General features: G+C 39.3%; 2 protein-coding genes across 3 annotated transcripts in view; both read left to right on the forward strand.

Moving 5' to 3' along the window:
• DNAJC6 (DnaJ heat shock protein family (Hsp40) member C6) overlaps positions 1–2,966 on the forward strand; it is a 52,188-nt gene extending 49,222 nt beyond the window's left edge. For both annotated transcript variants that reach the window (XM_030033177.2, XM_030033178.2), the window contains exon 20: positions 689–2,966. In XM_030033177.2, the coding sequence (XP_029889037.1) occupies positions 689–790 (102 nt within the window). In that variant the 3' untranslated portion in view covers positions 791–2,966. The remainder of the gene's footprint in view (positions 1–688) is intronic.
• A 1,631-nt stretch (positions 2,967–4,597) lies between these two features.
• LEPROT lies at positions 4,598–10,651 on the forward strand. The gene is made up of 4 exons (XM_030032388.2): positions 4,598–4,718; positions 4,976–5,051; positions 5,865–6,051; positions 7,304–10,651. The coding sequence occupies exons 1-4, from the start codon at positions 4,703–4,705 to the stop codon at positions 7,418–7,420; spliced, it is 396 nt and encodes a 131-aa protein (XP_029888248.1). The 5' UTR covers positions 4,598–4,702; the 3' UTR covers positions 7,421–10,651.
• The last annotated feature ends 7,117 nt before the right edge of the window (positions 10,652–17,768 follow it).

The following is a 17,768-nucleotide window of genomic DNA, read 5'->3' on the forward strand; positions in this document are numbered from 1 at the left end:
CTTTTGTCACCCTCACTTTGACTCTAAGCCATACTGGTGGTGAACAACAGTCCAGAATATTGTGCCTGCTGAAGGGGATGAGGATGTGATAAAGGCATATGAAAGGACAGGGGTCTTAAAATCAAACTGCTAAAACGGAAGAATCAGGTTATCTGACTATCTGACTTGTGGCTTGTGGTCTTGCTGCTTACGCTTGCCAACCACAGTGCAATGACACCATCTGGGAAACCAGATGGTGATGATGAGGCTTCAGCTTTTAACGAAATGGAGGCCCTGAGAGTTTCAGGGCAGTGGGCAAGGCTTGAGATGATGTGGGCTGCCGAGAGCTTTGTAGGAATACTGCTTTTATCAAGGAACTGTGTCAGGTGGCAGCTCTTTCCCTTCAGTGCAGGTAAAATGCCTTTTGCAAGGTCTAGATTAAATTTTTTTTTGCCCCTGGGACTGCAGTGCTTTATCACACGTGGGGGGGTTATCAGCTCTAAGGAGCGGAAGAGCTGAAGAGCCAAGAAATTCTTAAGCTGAAAACAAGGTAAGCAGCCCTCAACAGTAGCTTATTCTTGTCAAAGAATAAGTGAAAACCATTCATGGAAAGTGAACGATAACTGCTTGAGAATCTAGCTGCTCAAATGTCAACTTCTTGTAGTCTGATTTGGTAGATGTGATATCCCTCTTTCTGTTTTTATTCCAGGCTACTGGGCAGCCATATGAACAATATGCAAAGATGATATTTATGGAGCTAAATGATGCCTGGTCAGAATTTGAAAACCAAGGACAAAAACCCTTGTATTAGGTACTTTCTCAGTCTCCACTACAGACCTGTGCTAGTGCTTATATAGTCTCTTGTCACAAATGTCACAGATCAACCAAACTCTGGCTGGAAATTCAGAAGTTTCAGAAAACTAAGAGCCTAATACTTATCATGAAGAACAAGAGAAAGGTGTCCTTATACTTGTATCAAGAATCCTGAGCTCAGAGGAACTCTAGCCACCTGGCTTGCCATATGAGAGCCACGGGGTTACAGTTTCTTGTAACTTTTATATTTTTCTTTGGATTCCAGTGGGGTGAGAGAGAACACATTCTGGGAAAAGGTGGAATTGTTCTGTCTCTGACACAGTGTAGCTGGTGAATTTCCTACTTTTTTTTGTGATATGTGATATGGCAACACTTCAGTTGAGTTCAATAACTGGTGGTGAAGCCCAAACTTTGATGTGCTTTCTTCCTAGGTTTGGATCAAACTTTATCAAATTTAAGTGCTCAGATGTGGTTTAGGCACACTTCTAACAGTCACCATTTGCTGCTTAATTGCTCATATAGTATAGTATGCCTGAATAGAGACAAAGCTGAATCCTGGGTTAGATCAGTGTGGCAGCTGAACTGCTGCTTTACGCATTAATACTGTACTTCACCTCACAGTCCAGCAGTGAAATGTGTAGAAGAAATTCCTCAGCATTATGGAGCAAGTGTCTTTTAAAGCAAGCAACAAGTAATTGATGTTAAACAGCACTTTGTTGGTTTGTTAAACAGCAGTTCTGGGGGAATAGGGTTCTTTGGGGGATAGGGAATTGGGGGGAATTGTGAATCCACGTTTGTAAATGTGAGGAATGAGCATGTACTGCATTTCCCATGAAGTTCTCATCAGTAGCTTGAAACCATCAAACAAAAGAAATATCAACAAACTAAAACTCTGCTGCAAAGTTTTAGAAACTTCCTAGTCTATAGGTCACACTTCCCCTCCTGAGGATTCAGAAGACTTTTTCCAGCCCCCTTGTATCACCTCTATGCCTTTATCAGCTCCAGAGCACTTGGCAAAGGCTCTTGGCAGAATGCAACCTGTTGCAACTTCACTTTTCAGATCATGGTGTGCAAGCTGTCATGCAGACATCTGTGGACCAGGTCTGATTTTTTGAGGTAAATACAATGCAAATTGATTATCTTAAAAGTTTATATTGGACCAAAGCAATAATATTACAAGGAAATATCTCTGATGCTAAAGCTGAAGCATCTTTCCTAGTTAAAAAAGAAGTTATACTCTTCACCCCAAATTCTGGCATTCTCCTTTTGTAGAATAACTAAAGCTAGCAGTTTATTTACCAACATGTTGTATCTGTATTTGAGCTTTGAAAGGGCAGGTATATGCAGAAGATGGGCAGGAAATCATTTGTATTTACTGCTTCAGGAACAGGGTGCCATCTGATGTGAGTCTTTAAAGCTGGTGGTTTTTAAAGACAATCCACTTGTTGTTGCACTTACATTTTCAAGTGGCAAAACTTCTATTGCAAAGACAGTGTGTCAAAGTACATTGCTTTCTGTATAAAAGTCATCCTTTTGTTGTATTGGTCCATTATTTACTACCATTAATTGAAAATGTGAAACCAACACATAGGCCTCCTTTTATATAAAGGACCTGAAGATAATAGTAACAAACTGGATGTTATTTATTAATGTTTTGATCCAGTATGTGCTTGTCTTATTTAAACAGATAACTGGAATGTGAACCATGTTCCTGTGATTTGTTGGTTTATTGTTTCTCATTCACATTTGTAGATATTGTGACCTATGCCTATATAATAAAAAGGATCTCATTACTATAACGTACTTTTTTAATGATAAAAACCTCATTAGCTTTGTACCGAGTTTGTCATGGCACATAACTCTGGATACTCATACGTTCACAAAATACAAATCCATCATTAAACTTTATCTACCAAAAGAAACCCTACCCCACTTAAGCTTTGATTACTTCCATCCCTAATGTTTTTATGGATGCATGAAAGTATTAGGACGTATGTATATCAAAATAGTTAACTTAAAAAAAAATTCTTGTCATATCTGGTAGTGACAGAGGTTATCAATGTTCAGGTTTACTGTTTCACTAAATTATTGTAATTTTTGTAAATACAGTATATACTCAATGAAATTGTGACTGGTCTAAAACATTTGTATATACATTAAAAAGCTCAAATTAACTTATTCAGGTATGTTTTGTGCTTGTGGGGAAAAAACCTTCTACCTTCTCTGCAAATGCTGGATAAGCAACAATGAATCCATGTATGGTAAATGGAAACTTCTTTTGTCTACAACATATTACATGGATGACTAACACCTCTGCTGCTCTAGTGCAGAGTTGGGTGGGACCTGTGTGGTACACATAAAGGTAGCCATAAATTACTTGCTCTAGAGACAAATACTTTTTTTTTTCCTAGAGCTTTTATTTCCTAAAGAGCAAACAAAGCTACATGAAGAAGGCAGTTGCCATTACTGCAAGCAGATTGTAAGAGTAGTAAGGGTTTAATTTAGAGAAAATTTGCAATGGGAAAAGATGCAGCCTTTCCTGCTTAAGAGAAAAAACCTTCAGCCCACCTGGAACAGAAGATGGTAATTTAACTTGCTTCTATGTTTTGATTTTTTTTTTTTTTTTTTTTACAAGTCAAGTCAGGTGCATATTTATATATTTACTGTTGGTCCAAAGCTGTTTACATTAGCAGCAGCTGTACCAGGATGTAAGCTTCTGTTGAAACTCCTGGGGCTTTTTTGCTTGTTGATGACAGCTAAAGGCTCTATTCTGCTCTAATACTTTGGGGAAGGTGCAGCGAAAGGGTGTCCACATGGTTTTCTGCTGCAAAATAAGCCCAGAAATGCTGAGTTCAATTGCTGCTTACAAACTGTGACCAAACCGTAATATTAAAATCGTACATCTGCTCCCATGACATGGGTTGTGTGCCTTGGCCAGTGTCAGTATTGCCTTTTTAAAGTGGTCTCTAATGCCACGCGGTAATTCACAGGTTGGCATTCTGGGTAGTTTTCCTAAATTAAGACATTTTGGAAACAACTTGTTGCTTGCTATTTTTATGCTACCATGCTTCAGAGACCCGTGGCCAAGCAAGTTAGCACACGTAGCACTTGACAACATTTTCACTTGAAGCATTTAGCTACATAAGCCTGCTGTTTTAATTAGGCAGCCTTCTTGGCTCTAAATTATTTAAAGTTAATAATGAAATTGGGGAAAAAAATCTGTGTCAGAGAAGGTACAAAACAAGAAGAAGACCTGAGAGGCAGAGATGGGAGATATCTAAAGAAATCCTCCATGGAGAGGTGGATCCAAAGGGCTGTGCAAATTCTCCCTCAAAAAGGCTGTTCTTGGGTCAAAAACGGGATCTCAAAAACCTAAGCCTTCAAAAAATACTGCTCTAAAAAAGACACGCCCTTCTTGGGGTGGATGATGCAAATCCCGAGAAGGCACCGTATGAGACAAGCAGGTGCTTGGGCCCATTTTTGGGGGTGAAAACTGGGTTTTTTAGAAGTAGCCTGCAAGATGGCGGCGACTGCTGGGCAGGGGCTGTTCAAAACTGTATTTCTGTATTCAGATCGTGCTTGTGCACATCTATATAGAGGTATTTGCACACAGGTACACCATATAGAAAGATATATATGTTTGTTTGTGTGTGTTATGCTAAACACCCGCCCCAAGGCCTGACTGGAGGCGTAGACGCCGCCCCGTAACCATGGCGACGGGTGGCTGGCGGCCCGCCCGTTTCCTCACAGCCAGCCCCGCCCCCTTCCCCAAGCGTGGGCGGGGCCAGCCCGGGAATCGCCTCTTAGGTGACGCTGGCGGCTCACGTGGTGCAGGGGGGGCGGGGCAAGAGGTTGGTAGGCGGAAGTCGCTCGCCGCCACCTCAGCTCGGCGTCGTTCAGAGCCCCGAACATGGCGGGCATCAAAGGTACCGAGCGCTCCCGGCCCGCGGGCGGGAAGCGGCTCGGAGCTGCCGTTCGGCAGCTCCGAGCCGCTTCCCGCCCGCGGGCCGGGGGTCCCCTCTCCCTCTGAGGGAGCAGAACGACCGGGTTGCGCTTCCACTTGCCCAGGCATCGCCTCAGCAAGGCGGGGAGGGGGGGGACGGGCGGGCGGGCTTGGCGGGGAGGGGTAACCGGTAACCGGTGAGGCGGCTGCCGCCTCACCGCCTGCCTTGTGCCGTTGCAGCTCTCGTGGCGCTGTCCTTCAGCGGAGCCATCGGGCTGACGTTCCTCATGCTGGGCTGCGCCCTGGAGTACTACGGGTGAGGGGGCCGGCTTCGTTTCCAAAACTTCCCCTTCTTAATCTCTGTTGATTGAGGTGTTAATCTCACTTAATTGAGCTGTTTGGCTCTAGTTATCTTACAGCAGTCGCCCGCTTTCTGGCTCTTGACACGTGGCAGTTTGTTGTGACTAAATATCACCTCCTTAGCCAGCACTTGCGTTTCCATTAAAAAAAAGACTGAAAACAGCTCAATACTTCCTCAGGAAAAGCGGTGCCATCTTGCTAAGCAGCCCTTTTTAACCTCGCACAATTCTTTCCCTTACTTCCCTGTTTCTTTAAACAATCCTCCTACCACAAGACTCCACCTGGGATGTCTTACACTTAAAAATCCAGGCGAAGCTAACGAGAACTCTCACAAAGAGATGAGAATGCACGGGTGTGCCTTTGCAGTCGGCTTGTTTATTCTCCCGGATCCCTCTAATTTGGGAAAGCTCTTGGTTCCTGTCCCGCTTGCCTGCATTTCCTGTTCCCTGTGTGGTGACTGTCGTTTTTGTGAGGCGGTGGTGTGAGCTGAATCAGCAAGGTGATGCAAATGTAAAATCAATTAACCCTTGCTCGTGTGAGAGCGTGGGTCCTGCTCTACGCGAGGCTGTATGAGTGCTTGTGCCAGTATGCAGGGAAAACAAGGTAGGATTGCCCCTTTGGGTGAAAGCTTGTGGTTAAATACGTAACCCGCTTTTCAAACCATAAAGTAGGATTACAGCTACTGTAATTACTTTTTCTAAAAAGAAGGTACTTTTTATTGAAGCATCTATCTAAACTGATTATGTATTTCCTTTTCCCCCCTCCCCAGTGTATACTGGCCTCTGTTTGTCTTAATATTTTACTTCATCTGCCCCATTCCCCACTTCATTGCAAAAAGAGTAAGTGATGACAGTGATGCAGCCAGCAGTGCCTGCAGAGAACTGGCATATTTCTTCACAACTGGAATTGTTGTTTCTGCCTTTGGATTTCCTATCATCCTTGCACGGGTTGAAGCGGTAAGTTCTGCTTGCTAATTTTAAGTGCAAGGCACCAGTTACTCAATGTAATCTGTGAGGGTACTGTTGCTGTTTGTAAATCCTGCCTTTAAGTTCATTATTGTGATGTTTCTAGATTCTGTTTGAAGGAATCACTCTGCTGAAATTTTGTCTGTCAATGCTGCTTTTTGACCCGAGCAAAGGACTTGCATGACTGAAAAGTTTTTAGCTGGCTTTTTCTCCAGAGTTGTTTTGGTCCAATACAAGATATTAACTCCTCCTACATCTCGTGCCTCTGTGTCTCATCAACTTTTGCACTGCTTCTTGCACCACCTTCCTTATTTTTATTTCAGAATGTCTGCTTTCTCCATTTAGGATGCTGAAAACTTGGTGACTGGAGTGCATTATCAGTTAAAAGATAAAAGGCCAAACTTCCAGAGTCCCCTTCTGGTTTTCAAAGCATTTCCCAAGCTCATGCTTTGTCCTTTCAAAGTCTGAGGAAATCCTGCTAGCTTCTTTTCTCTTTGCTTTCTGAACTGCTCTTCAGTGGTGAGATTTTTGTCACATTTGTTTTGCAAGGCAGAGAACTCTTTCGTCCTGTCTCCCAAACTACCCAATGGCATCTTTATGTGTTGTGTTGCTTTTCCCCTTCAGTCTTTCAGTTTTGCTTAAAACTTGCGTGCTTAGTTTTTAATTTATTTGTAATGCACAATTTCCCTGACCCTGCATTTTTGGTTTTAAGTTGTGGACCTGACAGTAGGCAGAACCAGAAGTGACCACGAGGGGGAACTCTAATGCATAGCTATATCTTTTAAGAGTAAATGTCACTTATTTGAGTAAACTTAGTGGTGCAGATCGTTAAAGAAAGCTATTTACCTTTAAGACCACGTACTGTTTTCCATGATTGTTACTGGCATTTATTTGAAAGGCTATCTTTTATTTTGTTGCATAGCAATTAAAGGAGAGCACTAGTTTCCCCAGATTTTTTTTCGATGACTTATGTATGGTTTAGTGACTTGTATGGCAAGGTAATTATTTTGTTCTAAAACATAGCATTATTAGCCTGTCTGTTGAAGTCTTGTATTAATAATATGAGTGGTTGCTAATTGAATAATTAGTCACATGAATTGAATTATTTATTGTTTGTCTTTTTCCTTTATGCTTTTAGCAGCTTTCTGTAGTATTTCGTTTAGTTTATCTAATGCATATAAATAACTGGCCTGAACCTATCTTATAAGAACTGCTTTGATTGTTTCATTTCCTTGCATTTCAGATCAAATGGGGAGCCTGTGGTCTGGTGCTGGCTGGCAATGCAGTCATTTTCCTTACTATTTTAGGCTTTTTTCTTGTGTTTGGTAGAGGAGATGACTTTAGCTGGGAACAGTGGTAGGACATCGCTCTTATGCTGGTAATATTTTACAGCATGTATCACCGTATGTATACTCTGTGTGTGTATATGTGTATATATTATAACGTGAGTGTGCACGCTGAGATGTGTGTATGTGCATATGCATGTAGTGTTACATTATCAGATCATAACATGCTTTTTTAAAATGCATTTCAGCCAAAGGGAAAAGGCCTTTGTGACAGCTGTCTTAGTGTATTCAGTAAAAGCTGGAATCACCGTTGCAAATTTGTCCATGAATAAGTTTACAAAACATAAGCTGTTTTACTCATTTTTTTCACTATATATGCATTAACTTTTGTTTTAATCACAGTAGTATCGTTGATACATATGATATTGGTCAGCATGCCTGTTTGGTTTTTTTAAACATGTAATCAAAACAGGCTAATATAAAGATTACCCTTCTTGGTATTGTTCAACTTGATCGATCTTTCTGCTTTGAGCAGGGATGAATGAGTACTTGCTTTTCATTTGAGTAATTTAATTTTAGTGTTTTTTCTTGATAACGTAAAAACCAAACATAGGTTACGCCAACTCTTTTACTCCCTAATGAATGGTTAAAAATCCTTCCTTCCACTTATGGTGTTCATTTAAAAAATAATTCCCCTCCAAAGATGCTCAGGCTTTGTCCCTATTCAACTTAACAACTGTGGATATATTTGGGGAACAATATATTTTAATGCCTCTTTAATGCTTAGAGCCAACTTTACTTCTCTTATGAAGGTTCACAAAAGAAGAAACTATGCTCAGGACACTTACAATCACAATGTAGTATTCAGCTCTGTGTTCTTGTGTGTGAAATGCCTGAATTGCAAAGGAGTGTTCTGCTGGGTAGGACTTATTAGCTCCTCAGTTCTCATTGCTTTTAAAACATACTTATTCAACTACTATTTTTTTGTCTGTAAGAAAAGATTGTTATATTAAAACACTATATTTTTAATAGCATTATCCTAGTAAACATTCACATAATCACACTTACAAAAGTAAACTTTAATACTGTTTTGACTTGCTGAATCCTGCAAATTCTGGAGGCATGTGGTTTTGTAAAAATGCATTCTGATAAAGCCCTAACTCTAGAAGACATTTCAGTAATCTGCAAAGGGGTAAAGGAAGAGACACCTTAGTTTATTCTTTCATAGAACAATGGACGCAAAGAGGTTTCTGCTCTGTGAAGTGAGAAGCTGAATTTCTGCATAGGGTATGTTTTACTATTGTAAGTTCTTTATACTAGTAGATGGCAAATGAGTGTTTTATAGTTGTGTGAGTTAGTTCACAGCAGACTGCTATCACCCTGTGTAGCTATGAGGGACATTGTGTAAGGAGGTGATAGAATCCACCCTACAAGAAGTGGCAGCCTCACCAGTGCAGTGCTTTTTGCCCCCTAAGTTGTATGGAACTACTTATGCTGCTCTCCAAGCTCTCTTAATACTTGTGTACTGCAAAATTGTGTCCTGTGGATTGTTGTGCACAGCAAAGGTTAAAAAATTAATGAATGTTACATGAGCACTCTGATACTGGGTCTTTTACTCATGCTCAATGCCCTAGAAGAAGGGTACAGAAATCATTCTGTGGTCCAAGTAATGTAGTATCACTTAAGTAGGAATGGAATATCAGGTTTCAGGAAGGTTAATTACATGTTTTAAATTTAAACTTCAGATGAGTGTAAGGTGAACAGTTCAGTGCTGAGGAATGCTGACTAGCTGTATTTTATACTGAAGTGTGTCTAGGCTGTCATTCCCATTAAAGAAGAATTAACATTAGAGGACAGTTTTTTCTGGATGTTAATGCTTCATCAAAGACATAGCAGGAATATACTTGGGAAGTTGCTGTGCATAAACAAGTTCTCTTACAGTGTCTTCTTCCTGACTTTAGATGAAAACTGTTGGACCCTACTGATTTGTAAAGTACTAGCATGAAAATTATTTGTTCTAATTATGAGCCAAGTTGTGTAGAGTAAGCATACAAGTCCTGCTTTGATTCGTGAAGAAGTTGCTGTTTTTCCTATACAATGGCATTTTTCACTCAAATTAGTGAAGTAAAACAGCAACAATAATACACAATTGAAGTGCCTGATCCTGTAAATGCCTAATGTTGTTGCTAACAATTCTATTTAACTGCTGTTAAAATACTTGTGTGCTTGCAGAGTTAGATTCTTCAGTGTTTTTACTCCTTAGAATTTATGTACCGAAGCCTGCAACAGAAGTCTACAAAACTACTCAATTACTGATGAAATTTTGCTTTCAAGACAGTGGTGTGAAAAACAGCTGAGATAAATTTTTCCTTAAATTAGAGAGTCATTATTTGTAGGACCTGTTGTGGATCTGTTAGTAAATAGTGTGCTTGTGGCAGATTGGGTTACAGGCAGTAAGCATATGACAATCTGAAATGAAAAGGAGGACTAGAAAGTGCCGTCTTGAAGAGAGGTTGCTTCTTTGACAAATTACTCTATTGTACTGTATTTCCTTTGATATTACTGTGGTTGGTGGGTACCTCATGAAATGGCAGGTAAATGTTAAATGGAGAAAGTAAATGCTTTTTTTTTTTTTTTTTCTTCTTTTGAAGCAGCTACATGCACTAATCCTTAATGTGAACTTCATGCAGTTTTCACCATGGACTTTTATTTTAAAATGTTTAACTTTAAAAATTGTGTTTAACAGTGTTTAAATCATGGAAATCTTCCTTGACCTCTTTAAAAGTAAATTTGCTTGAATGAGTCTTCGATATCAAATAGTCAGGGTAAAAAAAATTTTCAGTGCTTTTTTTTATCAAGAGCTTTGCTCATTCATGCAAACCTGGTGCTTTGATGGCTAGTATTGGGCATACTGTCACTATCTACCAGTAGCAGTTTACTGTGGTTTCTCTGAAATTGTTTTCCTATATGGAAGTGAATACTATGTATCCAAAGTGCCTTAATTTTGATACTATGCTGATTTTGTGAATGCATATACATGGCAATATCACTATGTTTCATAATGAGCTGAAAATCTGTTACTGCATTTTATAAAGCTTCCTTGTCAACTAATCATGTTTTCTGTAATTCGGAATGCAGTGCAGCTTTTGTAACTTGTAAACACTGTTTTTATTGTCTGTGATTGCCAGGTTCTTGAGATGATGAAGTGTTAAAATACGGAAATTAAAACATATACTACTTTTTTTTTGAATTGTCTAATAAAACTGACATTTTAAATTGTCTAATAAACATATCTGATGCTTAAATATTTGTCTGTCTTAAATTTGAAGAGATGACAACAGACTCTTGTGTGAGAGGAGAGATAGAGAAAATATATCCAGTGGTGCTTTCCTAACGGTATAAATGGTATAATGAACAAATTTCAGAAGCCATGATCTAATTGCAATAGGTGGCATTACTGTTATGGCATGCATTAGAATGTGTTGTACAGGCAGTACTCTAATATGCAGGGAAATTATCATCACTTATCTCTTATGTACATGGTGAATCTGTGAGCTTTTTGAAGGCGTTCAAAAAAAGATGGTGTGTAAGGTAGCACTTGTCCTCTTCCACTTTCCTAGCTTCAAAAGAGCCTAGAGTAAGACACATCTGCTCTGTCCGCACTGATGGGCAGGGACGCAGAGGGTGTCAAAGCTCTCTTTCTTTTCTAGGTTGGTACTCCTGTAGTTAAGTTGGTGAATGTATTAAGTGGGTGATTTTGATCCCACCAGTGCTTGTGAAAATGAAGCCTGCTCAGTTATTTTAATCAATTTGTGAAAGCACCCACCATCAGGAGAAGGCGGCTGTAGTGTCTGTGTTCTGAGTAGCTGATGCTTTCTGTTTACAGCAATGATTTGAGCAACTAAATGTTGGAGAAGGTGAGTGTGTTTGCGCTTTGAATCAGTTAGCTGCTGGATTTGCCCTGTTTTGCAAAATGAATGTTTGGGATTGCTGTTCTGTACTGCCTAGCCCAACATGCTTTGCCTATAGAAAAACTTCAGGCTCTAGGCTTGGTTCCTGAGCTCCTTTATTTAACCTGGTTCTGGATTTGCTAGTATTATCTGTATGGTATAACTTTTATTTCCTGTCCTTTCCACCCTTGTTCTTGTAGCTGCTTGTTTTTGTAGTTAATAGAGCTGTTAACCTGTCAACATATACTTAGCTGGAGGAAAAAAATAAAATATGCGTAAGGGGTCAGGAACACGGGATACCAGTCACAGTCTTGCACTGGTTTCGTAGTCTCTTCAGTCCTTTAAGAAAGCTGGTAACCTTCCTAACTAGTTATGACCTTGGGTAGCTTTCTAAAAACTTCAAAGAGACTTTAATCCCATAAAATGAATGTAAGCTCATTAATACCTGGGAGTTAACCAAACAAACTTGTCCTAGCAAGCCACATGTAGATTTTTATTGTTAAACTGAAAATTATGTAAAGCTCTAAAATGATCTCTATAACCCTGATCTCAATTGTTAGCACAGCATGACTTTTAAGATACTACATCGTTTACTCTGCAGGGATTGTTTCTGATCTGTGATAATGGATGAAAAGACTATTTCATGAAGCTGGATGCACACCAGGTACTAATGACTAATTGATTTGTTTAAGTGGCCCCTGCAAATACATGACCAGTATGTACTAGAGGGCTTTACAGGGAAGTGTCTCTTGATAAAATACGTAAGGAAGCATTGACTGGTGATTTGTGATTAAATTTTAAAGATCAGCTGAACACTCTTAGAGAAGCATTTTCTCCAATGGCCTGTTCCTATATTTATCTCATTTTATTGTTTTGCTTTTGTTCTTTATGTTGAGGTTTATTTCAGCTGTGTCTCTGGGTTATTTTCAAAAATTGGTTACAGTTGGGTATGCCCCATGACTAGCACTTCAGCTGGAGGTACCTCACTTATTTTTTTGGAATTACTACTTCCCGTAGATTAGGTCCAGATTTTAACAAATACTCTGGATACTACTTCTTTCTAATGGCTTGTTTTAAATGGACTGGTTGATTGTTCCCTGCTTCCTCCCTCATGAGGGTGATCATCCCTTGTCTGCAAGTGCAGATGGCTTTCTTCCTGCTGGTCCTCAATGTTTGGAGGTCCTTGTGGCCATCTATGAGGCAGATACTGCTGGGGAGAGGATAAGGGTTATAAAAATATGCCTTCTTTTGCCCAGAAAATTCCTAGGGCACAGGAGGAAGATTGTTTTCAAAGTGAGACTAATCCTATGGCTTTGTTTAATAACGTAATTTACATATAATGAACATAATTGTGCAAAATTATAACATTGCTGTCTATGAAAATGAAGAATTTCAAATACATAGTTACAGCAGTCCTCCCAGGTGTCGTGATCTGAAACCCTGATACTTTCTTTGTTAGCTGTTTACTTGCTGACAGCTGAACTGGCATTCAGTGGTGGAAGTTGCCTGTGTTATGTTGTAATTTTAATTGCATGTTTTCCCAGGGAATGCTTGTAAAATTAACTGCTCACTTTTGTGGAGTTTAAAAAAAACAAGCCCCCCCCCCCCCCCGAAATCGTGTTCAAGCTCAAGTTGTATATAGTTCATTTGAAACCCTTAGGTGGAGAATAGAGTGCTGAGGCTCAAACAGAGCTCAAGGCAAAAAGGGATGTTGATGTCTCCTGGTAGGTCCAGGAGGTCAGCTGAGGCTATCAATGTCTGTGAATTTTGGTTTTTATCACCTGCTTTGAGCTTCATTTTCTACTATACGGGCTAAGATGCTTCCATTTTCTTGGTCAATATGAATAAATGAGAGTTGCTGTTTGGGTGTTTTTGATTGCTTGAGGTTTTGGGGAGAACTTAAACTGTTTATTGTGCTTTACAAAGCATATGCTTGGAATAGGAGGATTGATCATGACGTTTATATGTTTTGCTTACCCTTTGTTGTGACTCTTTGATCTAGGCTTGTGATTTTGTTATTCATTGAATTCCTGCCTAAGACTAGTATTTCACAATATAATAGGAGCCTTTGTTACCAGTCTTCCATCTTAAAAAACAAACAAACAAAAAAAACCCAAACAAAAAAAGAACAACCAAAAAAAGCCTTTACACAACATAGAAACAAAAGCTGCAATAGTTGTAACTTACTGGCTACTGATCAAATTCTCCCTTTTTGAAGCTGGTGGGAATTTGCTGTTGGTGTCAGTGGGATGGGGAAGGAGGGATGAAAGAGGCCTAATCCCGTTAGATGCTGAAACCCTTACATGTCTGAGGGCAATCTGTGAGCGTGCTTATGAGTCACTTCTATGCAACAGACTGTCCGTCTTGTCCGAGTGTCTGTTTCTTCTGGCTGCGCTACACAGGATACGGGGGTGATGTTGGCTACAAAAATCCATATGCCTGTATTTCAACAGAGGGCACTTTACTCCGGGAGAGGATTTAACAGCTTGTCCTTGTTTCTAGTAACATGGCTCAGTGTCACCCTGCATGGCCAATCTTTCTTTGGTATTCTGTTTTTTTCTAACTAAATAAATGCTAATGATTGCAGTGAGACATTAGGATGTTTTAAACAACTCCATGATAATAAAACAATTTCCCATGTAATATGTCTTGAAAGAGAACTCTGCTCTTGGTTTAATTTTAAAATATGAAGAAATGCAGAATATTTCTCATATGCATACATAAAGTAAATTTTACCTTTTCAATCGGATAATACAAAATAATATACCTTAGGGAGTCCAGAGCGTGCTGTCTCTTCTATTCATTCCTTCAAAGAAGACTGTATTCTTAACAAATACTTTGCTGTTTAATTGAAATCTATAGCAGAAAATGTTAGTTTACAAGGATCTTTTAATAGCTAGACAGATACTTACTAGAAACAATTTCAAAATGCACAGTCTTAATCTGGTAGTCTCATAAGTGAGCAATGTGTAAAGTTAATTAGGATTCAGCAAGTATTCTCAGTTAGGATTCAGATTATTCATATCTCTTTAGACACCTAAAGATTGATGCAGGTGTCTCTTTGTTCCTCTCCCCTTTTACAGTGATTGTACCCCATTATTAGTCTGTTTTCTTCATCTTTCTTTAGCCCTTTTCCCCCAGGGCCCAGCCCCGCAAGGAAAGCACAGGAGGTCCCAGCTCCAAATAGGTGTTGAGCTGCAGCTCTGTCCTGACTCCAGCCCTCATCCGAACTCTTGGGGTTGCTGAGAAAGTCCTCAGATCCCTTACCTAACCCTAGCCTACAGCAGGGCCTGGGGGGTCCCTTCCCTGCTCCACATGGGCCTTTAGCTACAGTTCCATTGAAAAACAACTGAACAAAACCAACCCAAAGCAACCTTCCCCCAATTGCTGGCAGTTCTCTGGAATAAGAGAGTGAATTTTGACCTCCCAGTCAGTAATCGCAACCAGTCCTTGCCTCCCCGCCCTGATGGGACTGAACTATTGTCAGCTCCGGGTGTCAGAAGCAGCTGAGCCAAAAGCAAGTCACACATTCAAAACAACTTAACAAATACTGATTTATGGATAGTATTAACAAGATGGAAAGAGGGGCAGGCAAGTGACAATTTAGAAAGAACTATGTCATAAAATACTAATTGGTTCTGGATGTGAATTGATGGCTTTGACTTCAAATTTCTAATTATTTAAAACTTGTGTTTAACAGAAAGAGGCTAAAAATACTCAATGCTCTTTTGTAAGGACTGACTTTCTCAGATACACCAGGAAACCATTCTGAGATGACAGTTACTTTACCCAGAGAGAAACAGCTTGAGCAATTACAGTTCCTCGTTTTGAGTGCTATTGTCTTGATTGGCCTTGCCCCATTTCCCCTCATTTGCCTTTTGGTGTCTTTGCTATTAAAGCCAGGATTTGTTGTATAACTTGGTATAGCAACATGGATATAAAAAAAAGGCAAATTTTTTTTTATTTTTTTTTTTAAGCACAACCTTGTTTAGGGAAAAATTTGGGTTTGCATTTTGTAACCACAACACTGGCTAACTTTTAAAACATCTTGTCTCTCCAAGGTGGATGCTTGGCCTTTGAATTTAAGAGCTCCACAACAGTTTGTGTTGAGGTGCTGAATGCTAACTTCTGCTGTAGTCACTTTTCTGTCAGATGGATTAATGAACCAGAGGGCTTGTGTAGAAGGACAAAGTTCATTCCCCAGAAGGTCCCTTGGGATGTAATGAGGATTATCCAGAGCCTCTTTTTAGATGTGGTAGGACTAACCAGAACAGATGTCTGGGTAGCCTTAAGATCGAGTCCTTATTTTCAGAGAAACTAGCACATGCTCTTAAAGAATGTGCTTTTTGAGCATTGTGTATTAATACATGATATAAATCCAGCATTACTAGATAAGGCCAGTAATCACTATACCAGGATGCATTTCATTAACCTTACTCCAGTACAACTGGCACAGTAGAAGTATCTAGGTTATATCCCTGATTTGACTTTTGGAAAAACGGTAACTCTCTGGGACAATTCTCGTTAAATGTGTAAGTACATACATATATACATTTTTTTTTTTCATATACTCCCATGCAGACTTTTGTAGGTATAATTTCTTTCTAAAACATAGGCTATTATGCATAATGACTCCAGGATGAGGAGAGAGTCCACTCTCTCACTATGACAGAACTCAGATTTGAACAGGGAACAAAATACCTGACTGGAAATAAAATTGTAGTGTATACATTAAAAAGAAAAATCTGTTTTCCTGCAGCAAGTCACCTGAAAGACCCCCCCCAAAAAAATCTTACGGAAGAACTTTTCTCTTGCAACTCAGTGAGTTGTCTGGGGCTTGAATTGGAGTAAACGATGGTGGTTGATCATTAACTAGTGAGAGGATTCCAGCATGAATAAATAAGTCAATCCTGCTCTTCTCAGAGCTTGATTCAGCTCCTGTTGAAATCCGTGGATTTCAGGTTAGGACTGAATTTTCCGTTCCCTCATTGAGCAGTAAATAGTTTGGTACCTCCGTAGTCCAATCTAATTTCAGTGGAGATCTCTTCATTGAACTTAAGAGAAAGAGTGCAGCTGAAGTAGATAAATGTCACATGAGGTGGCTTTTGAGAAGGCAAAACGCAATGGAGTGCAGTGCAAATGAAAAGGTGGCAGTTCCTCATGGTGCAGCTCCCTGTGAGTCCATCAGTAGCTGTGATGCTACGCGGATATCTACAGCCAGGTTAAAGTTTACAGCTTTTCTTAAGATGCAGTGGTGATATTTCTGTTTTAAAAAAAAAAAAAAAAAAAGTCATAGATGATTGTACTTGGGCTGTAATTTATTACTTGTCTTATTAGTGGTGAGGTATACAGTAAATTTCTTGTGCTAAATCTTAAAGGCTTTTTTGAAAGAGTTAAAAGATAAACTTTTTCACTAGCTCTGTTTTGGCATATTTGGATGGTTTTTTATGTTCTGTTTTAAATATAAACTCTTACTCACATCCAAAGCTCTCTACAGAATGGAAGAATTTTTATTAAATACAAAAACCTAATGTCTGCTTTATAATTCTTGAAAGTATATGCTCTGCCAGTGTTTATGATTTACTGTGTTTCACTGTGCGAAGTTTGTTCTAAAACGGTTTCTCAAACTTTGTGGGCTGTAAGGTATTTTTAAAATGTATACCTCTGATTTGGTATGAAAAATGGCCCAATTAACTTAATTTTAGTTTCTTCTGTTTATACAGTGAATGCTTCTGACAAGTGATGGCAGTCATAGTTAATGACAGCACTGATATTTATGCATATGCCTTTTTCTTTAGTGACAAGAATAATTACAGCGATAGACAGAAATAAAGTCAATTTTGGTGGATCATTTACAAATAGATCCTGAACTTTCTGATTCTTTGTAAAAGGCTTTGTATAAGTAAATTGAAAGGTAAAGCCATCATTCTTCCATCCGTTTGTCTGACATTTAAGTGCCCATTTTTATTGTACACAACTCTTCTCAGTTATGGTGTAAGGTATTACAAGTTACTGAAGCTAATTGTATTCTCTTCACTAAATCTCTTCTGTAATGTGCAGGTAATGAGGAAGTCTGTAGGTAAACTCATTATGAGGATCAGTCAATACGTGTTTTCCTGTAGCGCTTTTAGTAATCACGTTAACTTGATAGCATTTCCCTGGCCTTCTGAAAACTTTTAAATTGCAGTAATAGGCCATTTGTTACGACTGTATTTTTCTTTGGAGACTTGAGTGTGGGAACAGGATTTAGGCTATTTTGTTCCCATTTAAACATCAAAACTTCCTACCCAAAATGAAACCTTTTGAAGTTAGTTTTATTAATCATGTTCAATAGTCAATTTTATCTCTCTTCAACCCACATACAAAGAAACTGGGCTGGTGTAATGAAAAGTGGCAAGGTGGAGGGAAAGGTAACCGATGCTTAGCTGGGGTTATCTGTGGGTGCCACGGTATTAGCAGCCATTCAGATGTC

The sequence above is a fragment of the Aquila chrysaetos genome, chromosome 12 (genome assembly GCF_900496995.4).
Source record: "Aquila chrysaetos chrysaetos chromosome 12, bAquChr1.4, whole genome shotgun sequence".
In the NCBI taxonomy this organism is placed as follows: Eukaryota; Metazoa; Chordata; class Aves; order Accipitriformes; family Accipitridae; genus Aquila; species Aquila chrysaetos.

Excerpts from the sequence above, each read along its gene's own strand:
- LEPROT (XM_030032388.2), top strand. Across the intron at positions 5,052-5,864 it reads TGCGCCCTGGAGTACTACGG|TGTATACTGGCCTCTGTTTG; the intron begins GTGAGGGGGCCG and ends CCCCCTCCCCAG. Across the intron at positions 6,052-7,303 it reads TCCTTGCACGGGTTGAAGCG|ATCAAATGGGGAGCCTGTGG; the intron begins GTAAGTTCTGCT and ends CTTGCATTTCAG.